This window comes from Salmo salar, chromosome ssa18, assembly GCF_905237065.1.
Source record: "Salmo salar chromosome ssa18, Ssal_v3.1, whole genome shotgun sequence".
In the NCBI taxonomy this organism is placed as follows: Eukaryota; Metazoa; Chordata; class Actinopteri; order Salmoniformes; family Salmonidae; genus Salmo; species Salmo salar.
In genome coordinates this window covers 56,300,219-56,320,413 of record NC_059459.1, presented here as the reverse complement: position 1 = coordinate 56,320,413, position 20,195 = coordinate 56,300,219, and the positions used below count along the sequence as shown (strand labels likewise).

General features: G+C 42.3%; 2 protein-coding genes across 3 annotated transcripts in view; one reads left to right on the top strand and one right to left on the bottom strand.

Moving 5' to 3' along the window:
* Nucleotides 1–1,518: 1,518 nt before the first annotated feature.
* ecsit (ECSIT signaling integrator) lies at nucleotides 1,519–5,546 on the bottom strand. Its single transcript, XM_014155622.2, has 7 exons — nucleotides 5,411–5,546; nucleotides 4,949–5,110; nucleotides 3,803–4,214; nucleotides 3,380–3,658; nucleotides 2,678–2,826; nucleotides 2,344–2,449; nucleotides 1,519–2,181 (listed from the first exon to the last, which is right to left on the bottom strand). Exons 2-7 carry the CDS (start codon nucleotides 5,087–5,089, stop codon nucleotides 1,922–1,924), a joined length of 1,347 nt encoding a protein of 448 aa, XP_014011097.1. The 5' UTR covers nucleotides 5,090–5,110; nucleotides 5,411–5,546; the 3' UTR covers nucleotides 1,519–1,921.
* Nucleotides 5,547–6,743: 1,197 nt separating this feature from the next.
* LOC106577522 (echinoderm microtubule-associated protein-like 3) overlaps nucleotides 6,744–20,195 on the top strand; it is a 30,058-nt gene continuing 16,606 nt past the window's right edge. For both annotated transcript variants that reach the window (XM_045701311.1, XM_014155619.2), the window contains exons 1-2: nucleotides 6,744–7,034; nucleotides 7,144–7,255. In XM_045701311.1, coding sequence (XP_045557267.1) covers nucleotides 7,231–7,255 — 25 coding nt within the window. In that variant the 5' untranslated portion in view covers nucleotides 6,744–7,034; nucleotides 7,144–7,230. The remainder of the gene's footprint in view (nucleotides 7,035–7,143; nucleotides 7,256–20,195) is intronic.

The following is a 20,195-nucleotide window of genomic DNA, read 5'->3' as shown; positions in this document are numbered from 1 at the left end:
ACCCTGGGTAGGCGTATCCAAACTTTTGACTGTTACTGTACATTTTATATTTTTTCACAATTCCTATCAGTTTTGTTATTCAGATCCAAGGGATGTCCTTGCATGGGGGTATTTTAAATATGCCGTAAAAAGTAGTGATTTTTTTTTCGGTCCCACTTTAAAACGAAGAACTACTTATAAAGCGGGGTTCCCCAACTGGTGTCACGCCAGTTTGGTTTTATTTGCACCCCAAATTTTCTGAGCCAAAAAATAATACTTTTGTATTTTTATTGTTGGACTGTAAAAACACCAGCAAATCAGCTCTGAGATTTTAATTTTGGAAATCTTTTCCAAAGTATTCCCAAGCAGAAGAGAGATGCGGTCGTATACAAATGTAAACAAGGTTCAAGTCATCTGGAAGCGTATGTGATACTCTATAAATGGTGTACAAACAGTGCATGTCATCACATTTGGTCATTTACCCTACAGTGGGAATTTGTCACCCTTTGGAGAGTATGACATACGCGTATAGATGATTTGTGAAGCATTTATTTAGCGCTTATGAAGCCTTTGTGTATGCTATACAAGTTGCACTTCGTTCAAAGTGGGACCGATTTTTCTAGATATTAATGCACCATACTTTACAACACTGTATCTTCAAAATACTTGTGATTCTTCTCTTATTTTTACCGTTTTCGTAAAACATTTTTTTGGAATGTAAAAGAATTCTTCCTTTTTGAACATTTTTTGTAATGGTAATTTGACACATGTATGCCTGCACTGTAAATACAACATTTATGTTTAAAGGGGTGGTTAAATGTCAATACCCTTAATGTATTATTTGATTGCCTATGAAAATAAACCTAACCCTTTATGGTTAGTGGTACTCATACTGCTTCTGATTTTGTTAATATTTCCTTGTCTCTATACATACTGTGTACATTAACTCTTTCAATGTATTTATTTGGTCTGAACAATCAGTCAGTGACACATGACTTTCATTTGTATTTAATATCTTTGATCAACAAATCAGCATTTTTCCCCCCCAGTCAAAATGACTTCTAACAACAAAAGTATGATCCAATGGCCTGCTGCTTGGATGTGGAGTGTTGGACATATAGGAAGTATCAGAAATCATGTGGAAGAGATTTTCATTTGCAGTGTTTTTGGTTCACCAATATGCTGAAAATAATGTCCAATAGAGCACAGTCTGTCTTAACGGACTGAAAATGCATTGAAAACAGAATGTACTGTGAACTTTTTCTTCTACAGCTGTAATGAACTTTAAAATGTACAGGGGACACTGACCAAGCTGTACTATTTACCTGTTGAGAATGTACCACTTTCAATTGGTTCCTACCTTGTTTGTTTAAAAGGGAATGTTCAAATGCCTTTTTTAGGTACTAATAAACCCTTTTGGTAACTTTTAAAGTGGTTCTATGATTTAATGGAAGGGAGGTGGGCTGGGAGAGGCCTGTGGAACAAAACTTGTTCGATATGTTACCATCCATCTTACATACCATACAAAAGAAACGGCTATAGAAGTAAATAATTTATTGTTTTGTGTTGATTTGAGCATATCTTGACACAGTCAAAATTCATAGTTCCTTCAAGAGCCTTATCAAAGGCATTCTTACAGCAACATCAAATGAGTTGAGGGCATCAGGTTACAGCCATACATTATCTACAGTATTTTTCCAATAGCTCACTTAAGCTTGGTTTCCTGAAAGATCATACATGAGTTGACTATAGCTGGGTACATTATAATTAGGTATTAAATCCACTTTAACTTGAAGACATCCTATGATTACCAGATTTTATGATGAGAGCCAGAAGTGACCTGACAAGAAGAACTAGTTATGATAAATGCGCTGTGACAGAAAGCTAGCTCTCCGAGTAATCTCTGGTGGTGAAGTAAGCTGTATCATAGTCCTGGCGCTGGTTACTGCTTCACTCCCTGGCTACGCTGATGCTCCTCCTCCACAACAATATCTGTCTCTACCTCCTCTTCGCCCTCCTCCCTGTACCCGGGTCCTGGGTCTGCCACTCCCTGGAGCTCCCTGGGGCCGGCCTCCAGGCGGAATAGGGTAGGGACACGGCCCAGGATGGGGTTGGTCTCCTGCAGGCCTGAGATCCATTGGTTCAGGGTGGCCTGATCGCCCTGGCTCGTCATACACATGGCGAACACCGGCCCTTCATCCACTGCAGAAAACAAGACGTATATCCTTTATCACTTACGATACACCACTGCACCTCCAAAGTCCCGTACGAATTCTTACAGCTGTGCCCCGCATCACTTTAGTTTGTGAGATATCTAAAGTTTTGTTGAATTGAACTGATTAGGTCCTAGGTGTTTTATCTTACCGTCTTCCACGTCGAAGCTGTCATCGTCCCCCATGTCACGGTCCAAGTCCAGGTCCAGCTGAAGAGGGAAGTCGAAACACCTCTCAGGGTCGTAAGGCTCCTCCACCTGACAGGGTGAAAACAGGTACGGTAATAAATCAACCGTTACTGCTCAAGCAAAAATAAAAGCATACAGTAACGCTATTATAATAGTACGGGACAGATACCACTGAGGCAATATTCATCATCAAAATGATAACATTGTAAATGCTACTGTTAAAATATACACCATTATTTACAAATACACAATGTTATCATTCCTTTGGCTTTAACAGAGTTGCACAGGGTCTCCCACCTTCTCCTCAGGGGGCAGTGGGTCAGCCCTGAGTATGTAGTAGTAGACACAGATCTTCCTCAGCCACAGGGGGAAGGGGCCCTCCACAAACACAGGCCTGTTGGGGTTATGTTTAGCTAGCAGCTCCATCTGGTCTGGGCTCTGGATCCCTAACACAGGGGGAAAGAGCAGAGAGGTAGGAATTAACATTGAGATGACAGAAACAACGTTTGTCATATGTTTGCATCCCCCAATACAGGGGTGTCAAACTTATTCCATGGAGGGTCTAGTGTCTGCTGGTTTTTCCTTTCAATTAAGCTCTAGACAACCAGGTGAGGAGAGTTCCTGACTAATCAGTGACCTTAATTCATAACTGCTCCCCAAGCGCTGAAGACGTGGATGTCGATCAGAGGCAGCCCCCCCAACCCCCCCCCCAACCCCACACCTGTGACTCAGAGGGGTTGGGTTAAATGCGGAAGACACATTTCAGTTGAAGGCATTCAGTTGTACAACTGACCAGGTATCCCCCTTTGCCTCCGTGGATTGAGTTTGACACATGCTGTAATACTGTTGATCTATTCAATTGATCATTGCTAACCTAAATATTTTCTGACCACAAAATACGAGCTATATCAACTGAAAACCCTTCAACTATAGAGTGAGAAAACCTTGGATTCGGATCAGAGTTTGCATGTAAAAGGAGAGGGAACTTTGATTATCTACCTACGACGTGTGGGAAGGTGATCTCTCCTGACTCAGAGATGTCGGTACAGGGCATCTGGTAGACGGTGACCTTAGCGTCCAGGTCGTTGGCGATGCGGTTGAGACTGAGGCGGGCCAGATCGACAGGATCCTCGGGGAGCTGCACGGGGACGGGGAAGGGGTTGGCGTGCTTGAACTTGGGGAACCAGTACATGATGCGCTGGTACTTCCTCATCGGGTGGCTCTTGTCCCCGAAGATCTGGACGATCAGGACCTTACTGTCGACATTTGGCATGATACCTGATGACACAACAACATTAATGCATGGCAAAAAGGGGGTCTGTCAATAAAAGGACACTAGCTATTTATTTGAATGGTTTGAAAGACACTGTTCTGAAAAACTGTTGGCCCAATCTCTCACTCACACGCTCCCTCCCCACCCACCATAGTTCTCCATCTGTTCCAGCAGGTGCACCCCACACTCCTGCTGTCGGGGGTAGTGGTTGAACATGCGCTGGATAAAATTCCTGGGGACAAACACCTCCTTGGGAAAGACATCCAACAGCTTGTTGTAGACTGTAAGGTCCCGTTCCACACCAAACTCTGGCATCTTCTTCAAGGCAGCGTATATGAACTCTACGTGACCCCGACGCCGTATGTCCCTCTTACTGAAGACATCCACCACTCTGTTGAAGGTGGCCTTAGTCTTGGCCTCCCTGGCCACCCTCTCAAACAGGTCATCGTGAGTGATCAGAGACTTGTCCTTCTTTACTCTATCCTCATGCTCTTCACCTGGGTCTGTGGGTACAGGTTGGCTCTTATAACATCCAGGGCTGCCATGGAAACGCCTGAGTGCCTGTTGATAACGAAGAAACGCATTGATGAGGAGATACAAGCAGTCGACATAGTTCAACAAAACGCATAAAAAGGTTATTCGACATTGATTTTTTTTTTTAAAGGATGCACAGAAACCACAAAAAATGTGTGGTGTTTTTAGTGAAAGATTATTTGTTTGCAATATGTGATCTATAGTATAGACTATGAGAGCTTCATAAGCTGTTCATTAATTGTTTGGTTTGAATAGTGTGAGAAGACAACATATGTGGTGAGAATCATAACAGGATATAAAAATAAATTCTCTCTCTTAAAGGCGCAGTAGCCTACATTGGGTGTACAATTTTCAATTACAGCATTATTTCATCTGCAGTTATTCTTCTGCCATTTATTCTGTTACCAATAATATTGACATGTTAATATTATCTTCTGATTGCATTTAGTTCAAAGATTAGACATAATTGTAATCTATTAGCTTCCAAAAAGCAAGTAGGTATAGCTAGCTGCCCGATAACACGTTCTGATGGAATGGCTTGTCCTGCACTTTGTAAAAACCTTCCGAAACAGCAATGTGAATTCAAAAGAGGACTCGAACCACAAAATAGGTGAAGTGAACTGGCAAGAGTTGAGTCCTCATTTAAAGGCAAGGGCAGTGTGAATACAAAGAGACCTGAGATCTTTAGCTTCTTCTTCTTTTACCCCGGAGTTTACTTTAAAGAGGCCTATATTTGAAAACCCCCCTCGGGAGTGACTTACCTGACCACATGTGTTGCGTACTGTTATTTGGGACAGTGCTGTGGCTGGCTGAAGCAGGGCAGCATGCTGGACAGCTGCTCTGACAGAGGGGGCCAGGAACCCTACACTCTGGAGCCGTAGTAGACAGCGGGCACCGTTCATAGTACATGCATCATGTGGATCCTAAGAGAAAACAGTGACATGATGAATAAGTTAAGCAGATGGGACAAATAGTACATGTACACTATTATTATTCTGCATCAACATGATTATTGTTACAAATTGCAAACACATAAGCGCAGTCTGCTGATCAATCTCTGTGGTTTTGAGGGGTTCATGACACGATCATTGACAGTAAAAGAGACAACCGACATACTGTAACGCACTGTGGAAAGCTAGTTAACTAAGTACTTATCTTCACGCTAGCTATAAGTAGCCATGTTTAAGTTATCAACTTGTGTGTGAAAGAAGCGCAATACTTACACGGCGAGGTTAATCTCCTTTGTATCAAGTCTCCTTCAGACATGTCTCTCCATGGGCACCTCCATGTTGAAACCGCTGTGGTATAAGGACCAGAGATATTACAAAATGCGTGAGATAGGATTCCCACTTGGTAATGAATGGAGGAACGTATAACACCCCACCCAACAGACTGTCGACTAATCGCGTAATTTTTAACAATTATTTTTATAGGTAGGCTAGTTGAGAACATATTCTCATTTACAACTGCGACCTGTCCAAGATAAAGCAAAGCAGTGCGATACAAACAACAACACAGAGTTACACATGGAATAAACAAACATACAGTCAATAATACAATAGAAAAAAATCTATATACAGTGTGTGCAAATGAGGTAGGATAAGGGAGGTAAGGCAATAAATAGTCAATAGTGGCGAAATAATTACAATATAGCAATTAAACACTGGAGTTATGTGTGCAGAATAGTCAGGGTATGAGTCGAGAAACTTGCCTATTTTTCTCTAAAGTATATCATGTCACGATTCAAAAGCTATACGATAATACAGAGAACAAGTTAATTATCTCACATCTCGGAAAATATTTGTAATGTTGTACTTTTTGAGCAAACGCCCCAATTGACTCCCATTCACTTCTTGAAGGGGAGCTCTCATTGTCCCATAATGGGCCCAGAATGCAAGGCGGCACATTGACGACGCATGGGCAACGTACACAATACTCGTTAAACGAGTTTTCCATCTCCTCAAAAGTGTTTCTGTTAGAATGCCGGGTTCATTTCCTGTTTCAACCACGTTTTCATTCCCCCATAATAACAGAAACAAGGACGCCGACACCCATTCCGCCATCATGTGTACATGCAGTACACAAACACGCCACGAAGTGGCAGGAAATCTATGTGAAAATCAAATCAGCTGAACAGAACTTTTGGACGACAGGGGGGTGTAACCAGTGATTTGTGATTTACACTAGATGGCTCATTTTGGGGGCACTGTGTTGAAGCCACCTCACCTTCATACTGGCACTCCCTTACCGGTGTAATTTTTGGGGGTGAAACTATAGAAATGCACTTATTAATGTCTACATTCGTTTCTACCACGTTTATTCTATTACAGACACTTTAACACTATATTATGTGAGCAAAACACAAATAAAAAATGAAAGAGAAATATTTACAAACATTCCCTAAAGTATCATTTTTTTAGATGACTAATGTTACTGTCCCCACTACAACAACAAAATCCTTAAATACATGTCATTTTGTCTATGAAACATTTATTTGAAATAATGTAGAATTGCATTCATTCCTATGGAGGACTGCTCCTACTGGGGAGTGCCAATATGGCCGACCGGTGTCTTCAGAGCCTTTCAATGGCCAATACATAGCGTTAGCAATCCAGTGTTTATATACATCATTAGGTGTATGTAACCCAAAAAGTTGTGTTACAAGTTTCAGTAAGGAGCATATTATTGCATGCACGTGTAGTCATATAAAAACGAGGGGATAGTTAACCTATCCTTGTCTCCAGGATAATATTTTTTGGCTATTCTAGTGCGGTGTGCATGTGAATCTATTGGGCGATTGTGCATTTTCCCACCCGATACTCAGTTAATTTCCTGGATTTATGTACAGTAAGTATTTGAGTGCATTTTTTTAGGCCAATCCTCTCCGGCAACTGCGTACGTTCGTTGCCATGCGTGCCTCCTCTCTTTTCTCAAGAACGACTTCTGACACCCTCAGGTAAACCAGCGGCATACAGTATGGAAAATACACCAAAAAACAAACTTCACTACTAGAGAACAGTAAATAACTCCTGGACAATCAATCATGGATGGTTCTACGAATAGTCTAGGTAAGTCAAGCATCTAAAATCTTATTTTTTAGGTAACTTTATATTTATTTAATTTTGAGTAGACTACACTGTAAATTGGCCGGTGTAACCTAGTTTAGATTTTTCATTGTAACATTTCTAGTGTTGATGGTGTAAATTAAAAGAACCTCAGTGTAGTCCCAATGCAGCTGTTTTTATCTCAATATCAAATAATTTCTGGGTAACAATTTAAGTACCTTAATGTGATAGTTTTCAATAAAAATTGTCAAAAATAAACAAAAATAGATTCTTAGCAAAATGCTATTTCTCAAGCAACAATTTTGCTAGGACTTCCTGGACATGGTCTGAGAGAGTGGCCTAATTGGTGGAACTTAACGGGAGGGATGTGTAACCTGAACTAGCTATTATGATTGGCAGAGAGGAGGGCAAACTCTCTATGAATTTATACAGGCGGTCCAAAAAACCCACCCAGTAAAACAAGCTAAAATTTCAGGCAATCTTTTCTAACACATTCTACAGGAAAAGTGTATTATCATAATTTTCATAATTAAACAGTATTATTTCAACCTCATGTGGAAATGTATATAAAACACATGGACATTTCGTTTTTGACTGCTCTGCCCCTTTAATAACCAGAGTTGAACCAAAACCACGGCCATATTTTTATCATATTTCCCAGCATGCTCAATTGCAGGTTGATTTAAAAAAAAAATGTTTTTTGGTTTGTTTCAATGTTTTTGCATGCACATTGATTCATTAATCTTATGCTAATCAATTATAAATAACACATTTTTCTAAACTAATCATATCTGTTACTAGGCCTTATTGCACCCATTACTGAAATGGTTTAGATGATTTAGGTAGTCTAATACACCAGGTGAATACTTGATTGTCAAACTTCTCATTCCAAAATCTTGGGCATTAATATGCAGTTGGTTCCCCTTTTGCTGCTACAACTGCCTCCACTCTTCTGGGAAGGCTTTCCACTAGATGTTGGAACATTGCTGCGGGGACTTGCTTCCATTCAGCTACAAGAGCATTAGTGAGGTCGGGCACTGGCTCGCAGTCTGCATTCCAATTCATCCCAAAGGTGTTCAATGGGGTTGTGGTCAGGGCTCTATGCAGGCCAGTCAAGTTCTTCCACACCGATCTTGACCAAAAAATGTGTATGGACCTCTCATTTGGGCATTGTCATGCGGAAACAGGAAAGGACCTTCCTCAAACTGTGGCCACAAAGTTGTAAGCACAGAATCGTCTAAAATGTCATTGTATGGTGTAGCGTTAAGATTTCACTTCACTGGAACTAAGGGGCCTAGCCCGAACCATGAAAAACAGCCCCAGGCAATTATTCCTCCTCTACCTTATTTTACAGTTGGCATTATGCAGTGGGGTAGGTAGCGTTCTCCTGGCATCCGCCAAACCCAGATTCGTCAGTTGGACTGCCAGTTGGTGAAGCGTGATTCATCACTCCAGAGAACGGGTTTCCACTGCTCCAGAGTCCAATGGCGGCAAGCTTTACACCACTCCAGCCGACGCTTGGCATTGCGCATGTTGATCTTAGGCTTGTTTGCGGCTGCTCGACCATGATAAACAGCCCCAGACCATTATTCCTCCTCTACCATATTTTACAGTTGGCACTATGCAGTGGGGTAGGTAGCGTTCTCCTGGCATGAATCTCCTGACCAACAGTTATTGTGCTGACGTTGGTTCCAGAGGCAGTTTGGAACTCTGTAGTGAGTGTTGCAACCGAGGACAGATGATTTTTACTTGCTTTAGCACTCGGCGGTCCCGTTCTGTGAGCTTCTGTGGCCCACCACTATGTGGCTGAGCTCTTCAGTATGGGCCATTCTACTGCCAATGTTTGTCTATGGAGATTGCATGACTATGTGCTCACTTTTATACACCTGTCAGCAACGAGTGTGACTGAAATAGCCGAATCCACTAATTTGAAGGGGTGTCCTCATACTTTGGGCCGTGTAGTGTTTCTTGGTTTTCCTAACCCCGGGCAGTCTTTCTGAATGCAGGTTGCGGCTGAATAAAAAAACGTTGGATATCCCCACTCTGGCTGGATTCCAATAGGAATTAAGTCACTTTGCAAGCCAGCATAATGTGAGTTGCAGGCCTGATGTGGCCTGTAAACCATGAGTTTCAGGCCACCGAATTTCAGGCCTTTAAAATACAGCCTTATGAAATACAATTATTTAAGACAATAGAATATGTATTTTAATTATTACATATTCACTTAGGATTTCACTAGGTGAAGGCCACAGGTCTGAAAATGAATGAATGCAACAACCATGTCTCTGTCACTGACAAATACATTCATGGGTGGTAACTCTGCAATTCACTCGAAAGGCGAGGCACACTGAGAAATATGCAAATAAGGCTTTACACTAAGCAAAGTGTTAATTTAACACTGAAAAGTGTGGACCCATATAGACACTGTAACAGTGTGACATTTAACAGTCTGTGTTGATTTAACACTTGAGAATTTGCTGTGTGCTTTTCACCTGTCAAGCCCACTCAATAGAACGGTTACTTATGTGGGTTTATCAGTTTGCAAATTACAAAACAGCATGTAAACTTTATGTGCATAACATGCAATTGCAAAACAGAAAACAACATATGTTTGCAATTGTTATAAATGAGTAACATCCATTTGATGATGACCTAGGGCCAGTGATTTTTTTTATTGCAAAAATAGTATAGTACAACATGTTCTTGCTCACTGTTTTCAATCGTGAAATTGCACTTTGTTGTATCCTATAGACCTATAGACAGGTGTGAAACAAAGTAACTTCTATGGAATGGCAGGCGTGAGAACTGAATGTTATCTTGAGTGTTACTTTGTTTCTCTCCCAAATGGATAGGAGGCTACAAAGTATCAAGTTCCGTTTCGATGCCAACAAATTACCGGATGCCAGATTTGCTCCTTAGTTTGTATCTGTCTCTCTACAGTTGCTGTAGTTGTTGGACCACCAGCTGCACAGGAGACATTTCAGATGTTCCTAGGTTAAGCAAGAGAGGAACTCATTAAAAAGTCATTTGCATCATCAGCATATTGAAACAGGATGTTTATTAGTTTTAAGAGTATCCCCTACCACGATGCATGCACCAATTTGTGATAACCCCAACATCTGGGCCCCAAATGTCTTCACCATGGTTTTAAATGGGACAAAAACTCAGTCTGTGGCTCTTATTCTAATTGTTTATGCCTCCTTTTTGCAGTGGCATTGGTTATGCTCCTGCCTTGACAATGGAACTTTTACTGCTTCTATAATGACTGAGTACAATGGGAGCCATTGTGGCACATCTGTTACTGTCCCACCTCATGTGCTGATGTTTTGTTTACTGTCTTGTAAAATAGTGGGTGGTTAGGCACACATGGGAACACACAGGGGAACAGTCAACATCACGTGGGCAGACCCCCGTTAGCATCTCTGGGCAAGGCCTGTCTGTCAGTATGTCTCACTGACTAGAATACGTCCTCGTTAGCACAGATCTAGGATCAGCTCACCCTACGGCAATCCTACACTCAACCATTTGAGGGCTTAAGAAACAAAACTGCCCTCAGATCAGCGCTATGTGTTATTCAGTAAGAAGGATTGGGGTGTCAGTGTGAGTCAGCAAGTTTACATTCAGGGGTCATTGTCTGCCTCTGTGGGTGTTAGGCTGAACTGTCCATCAAATCACCTTCCTCTCTGTCTCTCTCCACTGCACGCTGACACTACCATGCTGCTCAGTCACCAATCACAAATCAATGCTGACGAGGGTCTAAGAACTTGTCAATGTCCGTTAACTTCATTCAATACTGCATTTTCATTGCAGTTTATAATTGTTTCTTACAAATTGAAAATCGGTTCATTGTTCTGACAAGATCTGTGTCCCAGTCCCTCGAGTACCTAAGCTGTTACATTAATCACCCATATAAAGCCGAAATCTACGGTAAACATATTAAAAAAAAATCCACTTCAGATATGTTTAAATTGAGAGAGAAAAAGGTAGGGGCTTTTAACAGTTGACTATATCCAGAAGCTCTTTGCACTACTGTGTGTGTGTGAGAGATCATACCTCTATTTCTGTTGGATTTATGCTGCCTTTTACAAGCAGTCAACAGAATACTTCATAGCTTTGTTATCTGCAAGCAAAGCAAGTCTGGTCTTGCATCATTTCCCTCTGATTTAGACTTGGCATCACAATCAGCTCAGTGACAGTGTTGACCCCAAACAGCTCAAGAGAAATCTGCTTGTGCGTTTTAAATGTTTATTTTTAGATTGCTTAGATCCTCTTCATCTTGTGTTTAGCCTCAATATTTGCGGCCAATATTTAATCTTCAGCTGGTACCAAGTACAGAGTATTATATGGTAGGCTTTGGTGAGGGTGTGTTATGGATTGATGAAGACGATAGTCCACAGTTACCGCCATTCAATCAGACAATTCTACTCTGAATTCTCTCATTCGATAATAAGGTCTGATCGTTAAAAAAAAGAAGAAAAGTTTTCTATTGAACTTTGGACAGGGAGGTATAGCAGCAGGCAGTATTCATTTCTCTGCATATATTCTCTAACGCGGGGTGAGACAGTGAGTGTTCCACTGTGATATGTCTGTCTGTTTCGGGTTCAGAGTGACGAGTTAGACTGAAGACGGCATCGCCCACCGCCCCGTGCAGGGGAGTACAGTACGGCACAGGATGTGTTGTGGCGGCGACACGCTCGTGATCACACGGGTCCCGGGGACAAGTGACGGGGAAGGACGCTCTCTGTAGGTGGTGATGCTGCCATGGTGGTGGTGTTCACAGGAAGGAGCTGACAGGGTGGGCGAACTGTGGGAAGACGCTGTATGTCTGTGTGTGTGAGAGAGAGAGACTCAACCAGCTGTCACTGCTGACTCTTCTGAGAGTCTGGGTTGGAAAAATAGCCACTTCTCAATTTAGACTGTTTGAACAACAATGAAGTAACAATGATCAATCAATCACATTTATTTGACACATCCCTGTTTACATCAGCAGCTGTCACAAAGTGCTTATAAAGACGCCCAGTCTAAAACCCCAAAGAGTAAGCAATGCAGAAGCACAGTGGCTAGGAAAAACTCCCTAGAGAGGAACCAGGCTCCGAGGGGAGGTCCTCTTCTGGCTGTGCCGGGTGGGGATTATGATAAATCACTCAAAATAGGCCCAATATATTAAGGTGACCTTCTAGATATATAGGAAATTGACTTTGATACAGCAACATAAGAATGAAGTGGAATTGGAGAAGAGAAAACATTTTTTTTTTTTAAGTTAGAGACGATAGCGTCCCCATAACCATAAAACCACTACCTTGATTGAAAAGTACTTTTTCCTTGAATGAAACTACTGTTCTTCAAAAAGTCAGCCTGGGCAAGAGTGACTTTTTTTGAGAGGGAGCTGAGCAAATTGATTGAAACATTCTCCAAATTGGATGAGAAAGGTAGCGGCTTGGGCAAATGCACTCCGAACAAAGAGTCCGTTTGCTCTGTCCAAACCCGCTTGGCTCCTCATGGAACAAGACCTTAGATGACCCAGGCCGCTCAGCATATACAGCAAGTGATAGTGAAATTGACTACTAGAGCAACATCCTACAAGGTTATAACCTAGCTAGAAACCTATCCGAACCTGTCCTCACTCAAGATTCAGTCGTAATTGTGTCGTTTTCTTTTCCTGCCAGTATTGTCGTTTTTATCAGCCAATAATCAGTGACGGTTCTGATCTGTCTTTGTGTTAAGGTGTCAATCTCTGAAAAACATTGGCTTCAACTTAACCCTTGAATGACAATTTGTAGTTTTGAGGCGTTGAGGCGTTGAGGCGTTGTTAGTTTCTCACACAATCATGGTCTTTCAGTCACTGTCATCAAGTCAGTATAAAGCCAGTAGAGAATGTTGTTTTCATTTCCTACCAGTATTGTCGTTTTATCAGCATATCGTCTTTGTGATGGTTCTGATTTGTCTTTGTGATATGTCGTTGAACCCTGGACAAACATTGGCTTTAACTGAGCGCTTGAATAACTATTTGTAGTATGAGTTTCTCACTGTCATCGAAGGAGAGCGAGAGAGAGAGAGAGAGCGTGTCACTCACTCACTCACTCACTCCAATCAGACCAGAGACCACACTCCAATTCAGCTCTCTAGCTGTGGCCAACTCTTGATTGCTTCCAGCCCCGTGCAGTCAGCCATTGTGAATCTCTCCTCTCCAGCTTCTTCTAAACTACTGTGACTGGCCCTCAGGCCAGTTGTAAGACAAAAAAGAGAAGCAGGGAAATGTGTAATAGCTGTGTGTGTGTGTGCATGCTTGTTAGGCTACGTTTACACAGGAAGCCCAATTCTGATCTTTTGCCCAATTATTGGCAAAAGAGCTGAAAGATTGGAGTTGGGCTGCCTGTACACTTAGCCTCAGTGTGCATGTGACCGTGTGTGTAAGCAAATAACCCTCGCTGGTTCTCTTTAACTAAGTACAGCATTATTGCACTGGAAGAAAGGAAACATGTCCCCCTCTTCCCTTTCGCCTCCTGGACATCCTATCCCCATCTGTTGCTCCCGTTCACAACTATAAATACCATACCTCCCCTAAAAACGGACCAAGAACACAAACCTCTAATTACTTCCCGATGTGTTCAGGAGTGCTATTGGCTACGTTCTTGAACATCCCCCTGAAAGTCAAAGATGGCCTGTGGCTAGAACTGCAACAGTTCTTGATCTTATGTCTCATCATGAATAAATGCATAGTTACAAGGTATACTATATATACACAATAGTATGTGGACACCCCTTCAAATTAGTGGATTCGGCTATTTCAGCCACACCTATTGCTGACAGGTGTATAAAATTGAGCACACAGCCATGCAATCTCCATAGGAAACAAAAGGCAGTAGAATGGCCTTACTGAAGAGCTCAGAGACGGTCTACGTGGCACTGTCATAGGATGCCACCTCTCCAACAAGTCAGTTCATCATATTTCTGAACTGCTAGAGCTGCCCTGGTCAATTGTAAGTGCTGTTATTGTGAAGTGGATATGTCTAGGCGCAACAATGGCTTAGCCACAAAGCGGTAGGCCACACAAACTCACAGACCGGGAATGCTGAGTGCCTGTCCTCAGTTCCAACACTACTACCGAGTTCCAAACTGCCTCTGGAACCTACGTCAGCACAATAACTGTTGGAGCTTCATGAAATGGGTTTCCATGGACTAGCAGCTGCACATAAGCCTAAGATCACCATGCGCCATGCCAAGCGTTGGCTGGAGTGGTGTAAAGCTCGCCGCCATTGGACTCTGGAGCAGTGGAAATGCGTTCTCTGGAGTGATGAATCACGCTTCACCATCTGGCAGTCTGACAGACGAATCTGGGTTTGGCGGATGCCAGGAGAATGCTACTTGCCCCAATGCATAGTGCCAACTGTAAAGTTTGGTGGAGGAAGAATAATGGTCTGGGGCTGTTTTCATGGTTTGGGCTGCACAGAGCCCTGACCTCAACCCTATCGAACACCTTCGGGATGAATTGTAACTCTGACTGCGAGCCAGGCCTAATCGCCCAATATCAGTACCCAATGTCACTAATGCTCTTGTGGCTGAATGTTCCAAAATCTAGTGGAAAGCCTTCCCAGAAGAGTGGAGGTTGTTATTTTACCTTTATTTAACTAGGCAAGTCAGTTAAGAACACATTTTTATTTTCAATGAAGGCCTAGGAACAGTGGGTTAACTGCCTTGTTCAGGGGCAGAACGACAGATTTGTACCATGTCAGCTCGGAGATTCGAACTTGCAACCTTTCGGTTACTAGTCCAACGCTCTAACCACTAGCCTACCCTGCCACCCCAGGGTAGCCTTTATAGCAGCAAAGGGGGACCAACTCCATATTAATGCCCATGATTTTGGAATGAGATGTTCGACGAGCAGGTCTCCACATACTTTTGGTCATACTTTTGGTCATGCAGTAACTCTCCTTTGCGAGTGCAGACATACCTGCAACAATGCGATCTGGGACTGCAAGTGCCCAACTGTACCTTTTTGTACATGCCAACTGTACCTGCAAGTGCCCAACCAGGCCCAACTGTATCCTTTAAAAATGGCTAAGGTCTCTCACCCAATTTTGTTATGGTGAAGACGTTATAGGTACCACACCGGCACACCACTGGTTGCTGTAGGAGTCTTATGGCAGATACTGTTTTCCATGAAAAATGTACTCTGCACACTAGCTTTATAGGTACATGTATTGAAATGGAGCTCTTTATTATTGGTTTCATTAGTGGTTTCAGTTTTAATGGTTAGCATTAGCAACAGCGGCTGTGGGGCTACCAGGAGAGGGCTAATATTGCAAGGCTAACCTTACATGCAGTATATTGGCATTCATGCAATTGCTCCAAGATTCTGCCCACGTTCTTGGCTACATCTTTCATACCCCCTGTGACTCATAGAAGCCATGTTTGCTTAGATCAGACCTGTGATTATTGGCATGAAATACTAGTATGGCTCCTTTCACAACAGATAATGATAATGCACTATCTTTTCATTCAAATATATTAACGATGATGTTCAAAGCCCTATGATTCAGAGGTGCGGGCCCACACAATCTGAGGTTAATCAAGACGCACTCTACCTTATACACACGCTGTCGTACAATGTTTGTCCTGTGCAACGTTTACGTCAGTCATTTGTGCATGAAGTTTAAGCCCCTTTCCTGCAGAAACGCTGGGGTTGTGGGAGTGTTGTTGCCTCATGAGATTGTTTTTGTACATGTGTTTGGCCAGAAGTTAGGATGTGATAATCATTCTCTCTGTGTGTGTTAATGGTGCGCGGGTCAGCAGTTTTTTTTGTTTGTTTTCATCCGCCCGCAATAGCTGATAACCCATCCGCAACCGCCCGACGATACAGTGCATTCGGGAAAGTGTTTAGACCCCTAGACTTTTTCCACATTTTGTTATGTTACAGCCTTATTCTAAAATGGATTAAATAGTTTCCCCCCCCATCAATCTACAGACAATACCCCATAATGACAAAGCAAAAACAGTTTTTTAGACATTTTTGCAAAAACTGAAATATCAAATGTACCTAGGTATTCAGACCCTTTACTTACTTGTTGAAGCACCTTCGGCAGCGATTACAGCCTCGAGTCTTCTTGGGTGTGACGCTACAACCTTTGCACACCTGTATTTGGGGAGTTTCTCCCATTCTACTCTGCAGATCCTCTCCAGCTCTGTCAGGTTGGATGGGGAGCTTCGCTGCACAAGTATTTTTTTCTCTCCAAAGTTGTTCGATCAGGTTCAAGTCCGGGCTCTGGCTGGGCCACTCAACAAAGCCACTCCTGCGTTGTCTTGGCTGTGTGCTTAGGGTCGTTGTCCTTTTGGAAGGTGAACCGTCGCCCCAGTCTGAGGTCCTGAGCGCTCTGGAGCAGGTTTTCATCAACGATCTCTCTGTACTTTGCTCCATTCATCTTTCCCTCAATCCTGACTAGTCTTCCAGTCCCTACCACTGAATAGCATCCCCACAGCATGATGCTGCCACCACCACACTTCACCGTAGGGATGGTGTCAGGTTTCGTCCAGACGTGACGCTTGGCATTCAGGCCAAAGCATTCAATCTTGCTTTCATCAGACCAGAGAATCTTGTTTCTCATAGTTCGAGAGTCCTTTAAGTGCCTTTTGGCAAACTCCAAGTGGGCTGTCATGTGCTTTTTACCGAGGAGTGGCTTCCGTCTCGTCACTCTACCATAAAGATATGATTGGTGGAATGCTGCAGAGATGGTTGTCCTTCTGGAAGGTTCTCCCATCTCCACAGAGGAACTCTGTCAGAGTGACCATCGGGTTCGTGGTCACCTCTCTGACCAAGGCCCTTCTTCCCCCAATTGCTCAGTTTGGCCGGGCGGCCAGCTCTAGAAAGCTCTAGTGTGTGGTTCCAAACTTCTTTCATTTAAGAATGATGGAGGCCATCAAGTTGTAGAAAACATCTCAAGGATGATCAATGGAAACAGGATGCACCTGAGCTCAATGTTGAGTTTCATAGTAAAGGGTCTGAATACATATGTAAATAAGGTATATCTGGGTTTTTTTATTTTATACATTTGCAAAAATGTCTAAACCTGTTTTCGCTTTGTCATTATGTGGTATTGTGTGTAGATTGATTTAAAGAATTTGTTTTATTCAGTCCATTTCAGAATAAGGCTGTAACGTAACAAAATGTGGAGAAAGAGAAGGGTTGTGAATACTTTCCGAATGCACCGTATGTGATGGGCTAGTGAAAATCTGTGACCCGCACCCGACCCTAACCCACTAATATAGAAAATGCGCTGCAGGCTAGTCAGACAGCGGAACGAGTTTTTGACAGGGGGTGCCGAATTTCTTTTGCCTGATTTAGATGTTTCTGCTTATAATTTCAGACATTTTGGTAGGCTATTTTTTTTGTCAGCTTGTATATAATTTAGATACATGTAGCTTCTCTTCTGTCATTATACGTTACCCTAGAAGACTAAACTCTTGCTCACCAAAGTAATGTCATAAATTTATGGAATGAATGCTTCAATTTAGTTGACATCGGTAAAGTTCTGTCATCTCTGCAGAGCGAAGAGATTTAGGGACCGGGGAGAAAATGCAATAGTTTAACTCAAAAAAATAAACTAAAGATTTTCTGTGCAAAATGTCCATATGACATCAATTTGACCGGTTGTAAATAGAAAGATTTGAAAACGACCCAGACCCAACATGTTTCTGATAACATTTCAGTTTGGCTTGGATGCATATTTTATGTGGTTGAAATACTATCAGCTTTCAAGATACTTATAAAGATAGCACCTCTACACGAACAGAGGGTTGGTGCCACTTTACTTGGGGAGGACAGGCTCGTGGTTATGGCTGGAGCAGAATCAGTGGAATGGTATCAAACGCATGATTTGATGCCATTCCATTTGCTTCGTTCCAGCCGTTATTATGAGCGGTCCTAACCTCCACAGTCTCTACTGATACAGACGGTATCTAACGGCGCATTATCTCAAGATGCTGAAATAAATAAATGATATTTCTCCACTCCTGTTCCTGAGTCCAAGTTTAGCCTATGTTTTGTGTATCGTTTTACTGCAAGAAATGCTTAATTTTGCAGGAGTTAATATATAGGCTCAGTTTGCATTTAACCCAGTGGGCTACAGTTCCCTTGACATGCCATATGCCTATTTGAAGTCCCCGTCTTGTGACTGTCAGATTTGTATGGCGCTTCACAATCATCACACTTAACATAGCCTGCACTGCTCTCATCATCTTTTACCACTTAGCCAAATCTTTCCCAAACATTCATTTTCCGGTCTTCCTTTCTCTTTATTTTCAACTCTCCTTTCGCAGCTTTTCTCTTATTTAATTAAACTCTGACATTGACCTTTTTGCCTCCGTGGTTCGACACTGACTTTTTCTGCCCGTTCCCAAAAGTGATTGACCTGTAGGCTATTTGGCGCCTGACAGTTATGCCCCAAAGCTTAGGTTTACGCACTAAAACCAGATAGCCTAAAATAATGAAGTAAAAACCTCAATGTAGCCTACAGATATAAATTGCACAAGAATGAGACATTTATGGATGTCTTAAGGTAGGCCATTGTTTTCTTTTTATTCAACCTGCCACCCACCCGCCCTTCATCCACACGATATATAATGACCCTAAACCCTCCTGCCCTGTGACTATAACAGCGTGTGTGAGAGAGAACGAGTCTGGAAGAAAGCGAGTGATCGAACAATACTGCATGGATGAGTATCTGTATCGACAAGTGAATAGAATAGATCATGTTTCAATGCTCCTGTACACAGTCCATTGCATTGTCTCTCCCGTACGTTTCGAATTACTTGGTTACATTTTTGGCCACAAGTTTTGTTTTGTTGCTTAATGCTTCACGCACAGTTGATCAAGTCAGCTGAGATTTGCGAAAAGAGAGAGTTGGAAGGCTGGCTTTTGATTTTGGTTTAAAGCCAGCGGATTGGAGCAGATCCTAATTATTGTGTTACAATACAGCTGAGTCCCATAAACTGTGTTTAGACACGTAAGCCCAATTCTGATATTTTTTTCCACTAATTGGTCTTTTGACCAATCACATCTAATGTGAAAAGAGCTGATCTTTTTCAGAACTCATCTGATTGGTGAAAAGATGAATTGGTTAAAAAAAAAAATCTGAATTAGGCTTCCCGTCTAAACTTTGCCATAGACCCTCACAACCACATTGTTTAATGTAGACTCTGAGATTAGACTTCCTCGTTGCTTTAGGGCCCTATTATCTGTAGGCTGCAGAGCGTCTACTCTTCACAATGCTGGTGAATATCAATGTTCCTTAGTGGACATTGTGCCCTACCTCAAACACTTGAGTCGGGTGTTTCCTATCCTTAATTAGAGTACAGTAGTCTTGCTCTCCCGCTAAATTCTAAGACCTCTTCAAACAAGTGTGTGAAGTCTTGTTTGCCTGTGTATGTCATCATGACCAAGTTCATGGAGTTGGGAGAAGAAAAAAAAAACCAGTTTGCCTGTGATTTTACATTGAAAGTGTGGAATTTCAACTGGCAAGAATATATGTGTACTGTATGTAATGTATCAAAACCATGGCATAGAGTCTAACACGCCGTCTTTAACCAGAGCCTTAGATATACGGTATATCGCTATGGTTCTAAAGTATAGACCTAAATGAATCCAAAAAGATTCTACTACTGTAACGTTAATATAACTGGAAGTTATCCGTTAGCGTCATTTTCTCATTTCCTTAATATTATACTGGGTGAAATGTCACTGTATTCTTCCGTTGCTGTTGTTGTTCTGTCTCTGTGGTGTGTGTGTGTGTGTGTGTGTGTCCAGTGAGAGGCCTGGCCCTGCACACAGTTGGCCAAGTCTGTCTGAACACAGACAGCAGACAGAGACTCCCTCCCAGCAAGCCTCAAAGACCCCATTGTGTGTGGAGTGGGGCCATGGTTCTGGACCAGAGATTGAGTGTGTGGGTGT

What these genes read in the sequence shown, in the direction of transcription:
- ecsit (XM_014155622.2), bottom strand. Translation starts at nt 5,089, where the DNA reads ATGAACGGTGCCCGCTGTCTACTACGGCTCCAGAGTGTAGGGTTCCTG. An exon ending in TACGCAACACATGTGGTCAG is followed by an intron (nt 4,215 to 4,948) that starts GTAAGTCACTCC and finishes CGTTATCAACAG; the next exon opens with GCACTCAGGCGTTTCCATGG. An exon ending in GGAACAGATGGAGAACTATG is followed by an intron (nt 3,659 to 3,802) that starts GTGGGTGGGGAG and finishes TTGTGTCATCAG; the next exon opens with GTATCATGCCAAATGTCGAC.